The sequence below is a fragment of the Salarias fasciatus genome, chromosome 22 (genome assembly GCF_902148845.1).
Source record: "Salarias fasciatus chromosome 22, fSalaFa1.1, whole genome shotgun sequence".
NCBI lineage: Eukaryota > Metazoa > Chordata > Actinopteri > Blenniiformes > Blenniidae > Salarias > Salarias fasciatus.
In genome coordinates, this window is record NC_043765.1 from 17,705,922 (window position 1) to 17,718,298 (window position 12,377).

At 44.7% G+C, this 12,377-nt stretch overlaps 1 protein-coding gene across 3 annotated transcripts in view; it reads right to left on the reverse strand.

Moving 5' to 3' along the window:
• The window catches only part of LOC115409770 (ras/Rap GTPase-activating protein SynGAP-like), a 39,196-nt gene that overhangs the window by 9,455 nt on the left and 17,364 nt on the right, over window positions 1–12,377 (reverse strand). For 2 of the 3 annotated variants that reach the window (XM_030121047.1, XM_030121045.1), the window contains exons 6-16: window positions 10,267–10,420; window positions 8,450–8,548; window positions 8,068–8,328; window positions 7,638–7,973; window positions 7,359–7,503; window positions 6,586–6,730; window positions 5,805–6,041; window positions 3,884–4,085; window positions 2,337–2,527; window positions 1,432–1,636; window positions 75–650 (exon numbers count right to left, since the gene is read on the reverse strand). In XM_030121047.1, the coding sequence (XP_029976907.1) occupies window positions 75–650; window positions 1,432–1,636; window positions 2,337–2,527; window positions 3,884–4,085; window positions 5,805–6,041; window positions 6,586–6,730; window positions 7,359–7,503; window positions 7,638–7,973; window positions 8,068–8,328; window positions 8,450–8,548; window positions 10,267–10,420 (2,551 nt within the window). The remainder of the gene's footprint in view (window positions 1–74; window positions 651–1,431; window positions 1,637–2,336; window positions 2,528–3,883; window positions 4,086–5,804; window positions 6,042–6,585; window positions 6,731–7,358; window positions 7,504–7,637; window positions 7,974–8,067; window positions 8,329–8,449; window positions 8,549–10,266; window positions 10,421–12,377) is intronic. The other variant, XM_030121046.1, reaches the window with a different exon arrangement.

The following is a 12,377-nucleotide window of genomic DNA, read 5'->3' on the forward strand; positions in this document are numbered from 1 at the left end:
TAATCCTTTGCAAAAAAAAAAAAAAATACTTTGAAGCAGATCTTATGTTCCTGATGGGAGAGAGAGACCCCTACCTGCACCTGCAGGGACAGCTGGTGCCAGGCGTAGTCGTTGCTCTGGTTCTGCCGGGTGAAGTCGTCGCTGTAGCTGTGCGAGTGGACGATGCTGGGCTGCACCAGGCTGCTCTGCGACCGCAGGGCGGACAAGTCCTCGCTGCGGGAGAAGGCGCTGTTGCCAAAGGCCGGCGCGTAGTCGTGGTGGCCATTCTCAGGCTCGGGGGCGAGGAGGAGGGGCGGCGGGGGCTGGGCCTGGGCCGGGGAGTTCTGGGCGGCCAGATGGAATAGCGGGTTCTGGAAAGACAGGGGGAAGTTCATGGCGGCCGCCGCCTGCTGCTGTTGCTGGGAGATGGACTCGGTGGGCCCCCCGACGTGGCCCATCTGGCTCAGTCTCAGGCCGGAGCCGGCCGAACCTGCCGGCATATGGCCCCCCATGCGGAGAGGAGCGCCGAGGTTCCCGAAGCTGTGGCCCAGCCCGGCGATGGAGGCTTGAGAGGAGGTGAGCATGTCGCCCACCGAGTTCAGGTTGGAGATGCTGTTCATCCGAGAGTCCTGGAGGTCCATCATGGACACGCTTTTGTTTACACTGTGGACCTGAGGACGCAAGAGAGTAAGAGCCAAGAGGCTCATTTATAAAATACACAAATACTTGTTAATTTAATGCATTTTTCCTGAAAGATTTTTGAGGATAACTATTTCAATTCTCACCCAAAAAGAAATAAAAAATCATTTCTGCACTGTAACTGTAATGTGGAATATATCCTTTCAAACTGAGTAGCTTTATTTTGAATGTGAGGATTTCCCATTTGGACTGACTGGGGCTCAGGACAGAAAGCATTAATCTGAAAAGACTGAGGCTTTCATTAAACTCAGTCAGTTCATGTTGATCTGACTTTATTTTTTCTTGTGTGAATCGCTCTCCTACCATCTAAATCTTATATCCTTTTCTCACAAAGTATAAAACTGTGAACGCCCCCAGGATCCATTATTACAAAATGCTTCTCAAAATATTTGGGACACCCCCGTGCAGCACCAGGGAGGAAATTAGAAAAAACATCAAATGATAAATATAACTGCAGTGTTTTGATCAGATGGAGCTCTGAAGTAAATATTAACTCATGTAATGGATTTCACCATTTTGTCATTTTGGTTGTTCCTATGATTGATTGTTTTAATTATCTACCTAATTACTTTTTTCCTTATTCTATTTTTTTCAATATGCCATCATCTATTAGAATTACAAGAGTTCCACCATTCTTTATCATTCACCTGAGTGTGTGTGTGTGTGTGTGTGTGTGTGTGTGTGTGTGTGTGTGTGTGTGTGTGTGTGTGTGTGTGTGTGTGTGTGTGTGTGTGTGTGTGTGTGTGTGTGTACCTTGGGGTCCGGCTCTGTGATGTCCGAGCTGCTGGTGCAGTAGGCGGGGCTCGACCGGGCCAGCGGCGGCCGGGTCACGTAGAAAACTTCCCTGGATGAGCGGAGGTCCCGTTCGGCGTGGCGCCTCATGTTCAGGTTGGAGGAGAGCGACTCCACCGCCGACACGCCGGTCGTGGGAGACGGCAGGCGGGAGATGTCGATGGAGCTGCAACGAGCGAACAGGGAGAGGCTTCACCAACAAACTCCGACTGCATCCTGTCAGTCACTCGAGGTGTGACACCCCAGGTGTTGGTTTAAACCACCAGATGTTTCATCTCTGTCCTGCCTGCAGCATTTTCCACTCATTCTCAGTCCATCGCATGTGTACCGCTGCGGATTTTCTCCCCAAAATATATTTGGAAGGAGCGGATCGCCGCGAACACGAAGCAGGTGCAGTGGAGTCCTTTGATAATGCTGCTGGGATTCATCTTACTTAAAGAGTTCTTTAACCAGGCAGTAATGGAGCAACCGTCTCTTGGCAATAAGCAGAGTGCTGACATGAATTAAAGCACAGAGCAAGAGGTTTGGGTGAGGGAGTCTGGGAACAGATGGCACCGGCAATTACTGATTGATAAAATACTTTAAAAGCCTAAAGAGGTACATCAGCATCGGCATTATGGGCTCTTAGAAGTAAACCCGTGTTGTTCTGGGCGACTGAACTCTCACTTCTTGTGTATCCTTGGCCTTTTTTTCATGCATTACTGCTAATTGCACCTGCGTGAAACGGCATTCCTCATCTTTCTGCGGGTTCGGTCGGCTCCCGTGACCATGCATGGCGCCCAGCAGGGACCCGCTCCGCTTTGAGGATGTGCAACAACAAGGAGAGGAAAATAAACGGCAGGGGAAACCAGCCAGCCGGACGATACCTGTTCAAGTCGCGCATCATAAGGCTTTGGAAGTCAGAGGACATGAGACGGTTGAAGGACGGGCGGGAGAAGAGTCGGTCCTTTGGCCGGTCGGGTTGGTGGTTCGTGGGCATGTGGAGCTGCGGGTTCCTCAGCGCCACGCTGATGTCGTTCAGCAGCCGCGGCAGAGGGCCGAGCTTGAGGATGGCGTCCTGCGGGACAGACGGGTTTTTGATTTTCAGGAAATCCACGAAAAATAGGATAAAAAGACAATAAACCAAAAATACACACTGCGAATTCACCACCTCCATAACATACTGCATGGCCACTTCCTAAATCACATTTTGATATATGTGTTGCTCTTTAACCTCCCTCCATCCTGTGTTCCTGTTTCGCCGTAAAGCAACTTGTGAAGCGGAAGCAATTGACAAGATTAGTTAAAAGCAGCTACTTAGTAGCGCCAAGTTTGCCTGAAGGTGAATGAAATGAAAGTGTTTTTCTCGCAGCTCAGAAGACCTGAGGAATCCCCCGCTGAAAGCGTGTGCCGTGTAACGGTGCGACGTGGTGGAAAGCAGCTTGTTTACCAGAGCACACAGCCTGAGGTGCATTCTGGGAGAGTCCAGGGTTGTTTGGTCATCTGCATTTGAGAAACGCTATAAAAAGCTGATATTTGGTGATCAAAGTTCTGGATGTCAAAACACGTTGCAGAGTAAACATGAAGCAAAAACTTCCAGAAGGTCCAGAAAAATCCAAAAAAAACATCAGACTAAATTCATAATAATTAATAATAATAGATAATAATTGGACTGAACTCATAATAATTGACTAAATGTCACATTTTAAAGAAAAAAAATTAAGTATTAAACTGTTTAAATGTGATGATACTGGTTGTAGAAAAAAAGAACATGATTCTGAAGACGAAACCAATACAAACAATAACGCTAATCTGATATTATATAATCATACTAGTAACATAGTAAAATACAGTATGGCGTAATCTGGTTACAGAGGTAATTCCAGCTGAATGTGGATAAAAATAGTAAATCTGATTAGTCAATCTGTTTTTGCATTAAAATTGTTTGGCAGGCAGCGGTCAGAACCCATGAAGCGCAGACTGTGCCAGCTGGTTGAGGATTAGTTTGCAGATATCTTATGTTCGTTATTTTGTGCAACAGTATTAAGATAACGTAGATAGATTTGATGAAACTCCATCACCTCGGTGTCAACCAATCTGCACGACTCTCTCGCTTCTCTGTATCCTTGTGACATGAATGAATGGAGAAAATGTTCCGCAGTCCCGCGCTCCTTTCATTCATTAGTCGGTGAGTCTTCCACTCAGGAAAAGATGAATGTCATTGATGAGGCAGATTAAACTAAAAGACAATTCGCGGCTGAGCCTGAAATGGTCACAACTTCCATTGTACTGAAACAACCGAGAGACTGTAGTTAATTACAAGGCAGAGCACTTAAGTGTGACATAAAATTCCATCAAGATGAATATTTATTCCGCGGCTGCGAGATTCTCTCTCATGCTCTTGACTCTCCGTGCGGAGAGTGGTTTCACCCACCTTGCTGAGCTGGCCCATCACTTCCCACAGTAAGCTGTGCAGCATGGACAGCTCTCTGCCCAGGTCGATGTAGCCCTCGAACCCGCCGGCGTTCCCGCCGGCGTCCATGTTGGAGATCTCGTAGAGAAACTGCTGCATGGAGGCCCACTCCATCTCCAGGAACTCATTCATGAAATACATGTACTCCTCCTTGGGTCCAAATCTGCACACAAATGGGACCAATTTAGGTTCATATGGGAACTTTTTTTTTTTTTTTTTTTAATGATAGCTATAATCTATGAAACCAAAGAAATATTGGTGCTGAATCGTAGACATCTGATCCCCACGTTAACCCTCTGACTGATAATGCGGCAGCACACTCTACCGTGTTTACCGTCAGAGTTAAAGCATCTTCATAACTGCTGTTGTTCCTTTTCCTGAAAATTACAGCCTGTAGACGCCACGAAAGAAAACCAGACGCTGGGCTCAGTGAAGCTGAAAATTGAGCCATGAAGAAAGAAATATTTGAGCATTTTTTTTCTCCTGACACACTAACAGTTATGTTTCAGTTGAATGACGGAATCATGAAGGTAAAATAAATCTCTGTGGTGTCCTGGAAAATGCCTGTTGGGAGTTATTTAAGGTAAACCGAAGCTGTTCGTAACACATAAACACACAGTCATCAATAATTTGCCAGGAATTTGAATTGTTTGTGTTTTACCTTCAGAGTCGCCTGATCTTCCGACATTTACTTTTTTAAGATCTTCACAAAGAAAATATTATAGAGTGAGATTATTTTTATTTCAACTTGTCATTTTTTTCTGATTTAAAAATTTAACTGGTTAAATTTTACTATTTTAATGACACATACAAGCAGATTTAGTTGATTTCTTCATAATAAGCATCCCTTTCATAGCACTTCATTCTTTTTTTTTGTTTGGCTTTCAGGGAAAATATGAGTCTACTGCTTTCAAGTGTTTTAATTAAAGGATCCCCACGCTGACTAACACCAGCTTTGGTTTTAACAAAGCATGCTATCCCACACTCATACTTCTGACTGCAGTTCTTTCTTTACCTGAAAAAAAGAAAAAAAAATCATCATGGTCAATTTTTAAAGGTACTGTATCTTTTCCATCAAAAGTGAAAATCCTCTTTAATCTTCTTGTCTACAGAAAGCTGACAGCTGCAGATAAAAGCTCTGAAAAAAAAAAAGATCTAACTTGATGGACTAGGCTGCAAACATTGAGGTTTTTCTGATGGACTAATCTGATACTTGTTTCATTGTTTCGTTTTTCAATTTAACGGCTGGATTTTAAACTAACACACATCGACTGCAAAGAAAATCAATCAAACCAACAGAAAAATCAAACAAATGCAAATTTAACGTAAATGGAAGCAAGAATTCAAACTCAGTTCTCCTGACATGAACTCACCACATTTACCTTCGTGATTTCAGAGACAGAAAAATCTCCTTCGTTCATCACTCTCACTACGACGTTCAGCCAAACGCGTGCAGCTGCCCTCCGAAGTGTTCAGGTAATGGAGACAAACTGCTCAAATGCCAAAGTAGCTTCTGATTATTTGTTTGTCCAAAACCAAAACATATTTATTTTTTTTAATTTTTTTTTAAAGGTACATTTGATGATTGAAATTGAAAGTTTGTTGGTTTTTTTCAACCTGGTTGATTAAGACGGTGTACGGTTTTATTTTCTCAGCTCACTGACTAATTGTCTGTTCCTTGCAGGGAGCTCGGTTCAGCGAGTATCTGATGACATCCAGTGAAACACTGAACCAGCGCGACCGCGAGAGGATTTCATCAAACACTCTGGGAGTCAAGCTAAATTACGATATTTCACTAACTGCCACACGACTTGATGTCTTAGTCTGAACACACTTTGTTTACGTCGTAGGATCGACAGGTTGGAGAAGCGGGACAACTGACTTGCTGAAGCTGGCCAGGTTCTGCATGACTTTGGCGATGAGCGTGAGCGTGCGGGACGTGCGCTCGGCGGGGTACTCCTGCATCAGGTTGAAGAGGGACGGCGACATGATGGCCGGGCACATGAAGCGCAGGAACAGGGAGGAGCTGATGAGGGTGTCGGCGAGGTCCTCCCGCCCGCGCTCCGCGCACCGCGCTCTCCACGAGGCGAAGACCTCCTTCAGCTCCCGGGGGAAGATGCTGCGACGGAAGCAAGTTTCATTTTTGAACAACTGCTGAGGAAAACTTGGCAATAAGATCTTCATCACCGTTCTAAGAGGCGCTCCACGCTGGTGATTATAGTGATCGAGCGCCGACGTAAAGGACAAGACCGACCGCAGGAGGAGGAGGAGCAGACAAGTGATGAAGGTCAGCTGTCAAATAAAGATTCTCACAGCTGTTGACAGCTAAATCGATGGCGCTTCGACAGACAAAACAAGTGAGGTAAATGTTTTGTCAAATTGAATGTATGAGGGTTTATTGAATGAAAACAGAGTGAATGTGTCAGAAGATTTTCAGTTTTTCTGTAATTACTTTGAATAAATTGCATTTTCTGATGTACCTTATAGGTTTTTTTCTTCATCACACTTTCACTAAACCATGTCAGAAATGCACATCTTATAGTTTCATGCACATAACCAATAAATCACAGACACAACGTCTGCACATTCCTCAGGCTCTTCATCACACACACACAAACACCAATAAGTCATCCACAAATACAGTGTTCGGAGGCAAAACTGACCAGAGGGAGTTAATGATCTTGCAGAGTAGCAGCTCACAGCACATGCGAAGGTTGGCTTGGTGGTCGGCGAGGACTGACGGCGGGACGCGCATGGGGTCCACCTCACAGTTCTCCTCAGACTCGTATAAGGCTCGAATGAAGTCACCTGAAAGCCCAAGGCCACACGGCCATCAAGCACTGTTTCAGAAAATATACACTAATATAAAAGAAGTCGAGCGGCAAACCACATGTTCTGGGAAATCTGTGGAGAACTTCATTTCTTACACAATTCATACCCAACTTACATTTTTAGCAGCAGCAGCAAAAACTGGTAAGAAATTCATTTTAGAAGAAAACATTTTTCAAAAATGCACATTCATGTATTTTAGTAAGTTTTATTATTAGATATACTGTATATAATGCTGCAATCATGAGATGCTAATGCACACACACACACTCAAATGAAGAAAAAATGAAAATGAACTGCATCCAGATCAACATCAAATGAGGTAATCAAGCCAGAATTTTTTGCAGGAGGCTCCAAAGTCTTGCAATCATTCAGGAAGTCATTTTTCTGGGAAAAGAAGCAGAAGATGAACTTTGCATTTAGCATGTGAAGTGACCAAATTAAGAAAACATTATTCTTAGATGCTGATGTGACCTTTGCACTATTCTGACACTGATGATTCGCATTTCGTCAGCCTCTACACACCCGTTCGCACAAACACACACGGTGATATAGGCACCGAGTCGCTTCACGTTCAAGGCGCAAGCACAGAGAAAGGGAAGGTTACCTATAGCTTCCTTGAGGTATCTGTGACCGATCAGTTTGAGGTACTCTTCCACAGCCTTTGTAGCAAGTGTGTTCTCCCGAAAGATCAAGTGCTCACGGTCCATGAATCGATCCACCTCGCACATCGCCATGTCTGACAGGAACTCCTGAGAAGAGATTACACTCGCAGTTCAGTGCGGCATGAACAAACATACTTTCTTTTTGTAATCAACACCACAGCGATGATTAGAAGTGGGAGTTGCGAGCAGAAATAACCCTGAATCGGGCTCCACTGCTTTACCTTAGTCTTCCCTGTGCTCTGAAGGATGTGCACCAGGGCGAACGCCACCTCCTCCTTGCTCTTCACGCTCAGCAGCGGCTCCAGGACGGCACACAGTGTTCGGTAGTTGTTGGTGATGTACTCGGCGAACTCCTTGTAGAGCTCCATGGGGAGGATGTTCATGGTCTGGTAGCGGGATTTGACCCGCAGCGACGCGTTGATGACCTTGGTGCTTCCCACACCGCCGCTCTTGGCCAACACGCTGGACTGTATGACCGGGTACCACTGCTCCACAAACTGCCGGCCCGTGATGCTGGATATGGGGATGCTGACAAGGCCAAGGTATGTGCTTTTCTCCTGGACAACCAACATCATCGTTTTCATGCCATCTCATACGCATTTCCAAACATGACTTCGACGATCGATCGCAAGTGAAACACCAAGCGCTCACCTTGCGTCTCTTCTTGTCCGTCTCCTTGTAGAGGTGCAAGCGAAGGCTACGAATGGTAGGCAGGTTGTTGAACTCAAAGTGCTCGCCCCAGAAGACGGTGTCGGTCCGGGGTTTGCTGGTGGTGCGCGCGTACAGCATGTCGTCCAGACACAGCTCGCAGTAGTAGCGTTTCTTGGCCGGGAGGTCCCGAGCTTCGATGATCCACAGCTTGAGCACGTTGTCCACCCGTCTGCTGTTATCCTGAAATTGAAACGGCGAATTCTGTTACTGGATTATAACTGTTCTTAATGTCCCACCCTTCATGAGATGGATGTAGAGCTCATGGAGAAGGATGAAGGTCCACCCAGGCGCTCGTGGAACGTGAGCACGGAACTGAATCTACCTTGTTCGGTTTGACCGCTCGTTGTAGGTTTTCAATCCATTTGTCTCTTTCTGAAGCTGAACGGCAGGCAAAACATTTTGTCCCTGAATTGGTGGTTACCTGCAGACAAAACTCCTCATTATAGTATAGTCATGGTCAGAAAATGAAACGTTTGCGGAGGCAACGATCAACAATGCTATTCAGAAAATGATAACAGTTTTTGTGTGCATCTCCCTCTTTAAGCCATACAACTCTTTACATCTTTCACCTCAAGTATTTTTCTCATGGAAATCTACAAACGACAGCAAACTAAAAACAGTCCAAGACTGGATCCAGATCAAGACAATGGCCCCGTCTAACGCTGCAGAGTAAAATCAATCTTAAATCAGGACCACATATCTGACGTCCAGTGGGCCTGTCCTGTTAATTGAAGTCATATTTGCAAATAAATTTTTACCTTTATTTTAGAGGCAGTTACTTTTTAGAAAGCTTGAAAACATTTCAAAAGATAGAAAAGCACAATTTAAACATGAGTCTATTTTCAAAAGTTGTGGATATTACAGTAAAACTGCACCAAAACTGTCCATTTGCAGCCTGTGTCTTTTTTTTTTTTTTTCAAAGCTACAACAAAATGACTTCCCTTCAACTTTAATTTGGAAAATCAGCTGAGAGACGTGAAATCTTCTCCGCCACAGCGCCGGCCGCGTCTCAAGGCGGATGGCTTGTGCAGCCCTCAGCACGCATGTGAGATCTCTCAGAACGCTGTCATTTCTCGTGAACAAATCAGAAACAGCAGTTGCCTTTAAGGGAAGAATTACTATAATGGAGCCTGCGGTCGGCCGATTTATCTTCTATTACACGCGAGTCTCTGATGAACTTGAACTCACGTCGAGTGAGATTTAAAGCTCACTGCTCAACGTCAACCGCAATGACAGACAGCGTGTCGATATACGTCACTGCAGAGAACTGCATCTCCCTCATTGGAATGCATGAATTTAAAGTGACGTGGATTATGGATTTAACAGAACTTGATATCAAAGTGTCCGTATATTGATAAAATTTAGGTATCAGACACTGTAGACACTTTCTTTGGACTTGCATCGTGTGCTCTCTCTACCCTGAACACCTGCATCTCTTATTCTACGAAACTACAGACACATCAAGCTATTTTATTCACCCTTTTTGAGTTAATTGTATTATTTGTCACACTCCGGGGTGGATAAATCAGGGGACCCGGAGCTAAGCAACTAGAAGCAACTGCGAAGCAAGTAATGCATCACCTAATTTTTACGGCACATTAGGGTCAATTGGTGGTGCTTTTTAGGCCTCTCTGGGTAAATCAATCATTTTTAAACTCGCTATTTTGCTGCGGTGGTTTCACTAACAGCGATCCCGCGAGGGGAAGCAATTCAGGTCTTGTGTTTTAGCTACACGGGTAAAGAAGCAGTGTTCCGTTGATCACTGTGTCATTTTCTGTTTCTCTGGTTATTAAGAAGCAGGAGGACGTCGAGACGACCGTCCTCGCTGGTTTTGATGTTACTGATGATCGCAAGGTTCACTTCAGGTGAACTCTACCATCAACCTTTGATTATGATTACCAATAATAAGACTTGCCGTATTTGTTTTTCAGTCCGAGATCGTTCTAAAAATCAGTTTGTACACACCTAACAAAGGGAGATGTACACAAAAGTCCCCCCAGGTCTAAGAGTCAAATTCAATAACAAATATTTTGATCTAATTTTTAAAAACAAAGAAAGAAAAGATACAAGATGGCCCTTAAACTGCAACACCGCCATCACAGGGTGAATAAATTAATATGATGAAACCACTCAACAGACCTCAAAGCAGTATTCTTGTCCTAAAATGCTAGAGTGGACAGGTTTGATTATGGCATCTTCATCCAGAACGAGGTCCAGAGCCTCTGCTGCACTGCTGGGAGACAGCAGGGACTCATGGGAGTGGGATTCTTTGAAGCTCTGCATCAAGCGTGTCCTAGTGGGGGAAGAAGAGAGAGAAACTCACTTTCAGAAGTCAGATATAATTATTCTGCTGTTTTCATTTCATGTATCCCACATCGCTGCGGCTTTAAAAAGTGCTCGAGTGTCACTTCAGAGTGATCTGTGTTCGCTCCGTGCCGTTTATTAGGAGTGAGGGAAAAGTTAAAGCTTCCAGATTTTCATTTGTTGTGTTTGCAGTTTGGTCTGTTGTTGAGTTGAGGCCTGCAGGGGCTCAGATCTGACAAAGCAACTCCTCACAGTCACAAAAAAAATCCACCAAAAACACCAGAAACGTACGTAACGTTGCCCTGACCTGAAGCACAAGCACGGCTCAGCGGTATAGAAGTGGAGGGATGGAAAATGGCCTGATCATAGAGTGACCTTTGGAAGAGGGCAGTTCTATCAAATACCAGAAAAGTGGTGGATTTGGAAGCAGGAAGGTGAAGCGGGGTCAGTGTGTCCAATGAAAAAAAAAATGTAGCGAGGAAAACCATTCTGCGGCTGAGAGCGGAGGGAAAAGCAGGGGAACAAAATTAAACCCTTTATCGGTACAACGTACACGGTGTGTGCATGCGTGTGTGTGTGTGTGTGTGTGTGTGTGTGTGTGTGTGTGTGTGTCTCAGCAGCTGAGTGGGTGCCTGCCCTTTAAGTGCAGCTGAAGCTTTACACTGTGATCCAGTAAATCGCTTTGCAGGAGATGTGAGATATGGATCGCAAAGATCAAGGTACGCCAAAAATACACTTCTCAAGTTATGTTGATTTGATGAAATCCTTTTTTTTTTTTTACTATTATTATTATTATTATTATTAATTCTGATCTTGTCCTTCAGGCCATGGGGTCAGAAGTGCTCAAATGTCTTGAATTTCATCAAGTTATTTAAACTTGTTAAAAAATATATGTATATGGAAGAACAATAAAAACACAGTAATTCCTGATGATTCCTTTGAATTCATTAAGAGATATGAGTGTTTCCAGCTCGAGATGTTGTCACCCATTACAGGGTGCGCAGCATGAACAGGCAGACTTCCTTTAAATCTGCGTTAAATGCACCTGGGGTGTGTTTACGCTCGCCTCGGGGTGTGTTTAGGTTGTCAGGTTCGGCTCACTTCAGTGCAGCAGCGAACAGATCGGTGGGGGCAATAGACGACTTGAAGCAGGGGGAAAAATCAGGTGTTCAGGGGGATGAAAATAAGCTTCAGTACTAAATTCAGAGTGTAACACTCGCATCAAACGAAGAATGTAGATTGTGAGGGTTTGTGTGAGAGACCGCCGACGTACCAAGACATCGAAAGGTGACTCAGCTGCTCGATGTTGTGACAGCAAACATTTTATCGCATTTTAAACATCTATTTCTAGCAAGCGAGCCAGTTAAACGTTAAACCGTCTCTAAAAAGCTTAGCATGTGCCGCTCATCCGCACGAAGATTTGCACGCTGGGTTTAAATATAGGAGACAAAAATAAAGGAGGGTTAGAGAAGAAATACATGTTAATCATACAGGAAATAGGGAACGCTAATTTAAGGGCAGCTTTAATGTTGATCTGCAGTGAATCATCCGGCGTGAGGCGCCGGCGCTGGCAGAGGGCAGCACTCGCAAAAAAGAAGAAAAAAAAAATACTCTGCTAAAGCAACTTGGCAGCAGAGGTAGAGCAGCTGCGCTGGAAAGCTAGAGTGTGAAGTTGGATGCTGCGGGTTTATAGCAAAGTCAACTTAACACTACTGAGTGAATTAAGTGTGTGTGGGCAGAACTCAGAGCAGGCTGTGAAGGCAGCTGTCTGAGGCAGCGGCGAGCGGCTTCGGTTCGGGGGGGAAAGAGGACGAGCGCCTCTTTAACTCCGACACCTTTAGGTCTCGGTTTGATTCGTTTACACATCGGAAGCAGCCTCCTGCATTCGGGTTCATCAATCATTTCTAAAAAACGAGGGTGTTTTTACGTCCCGTGCTAAATGATGC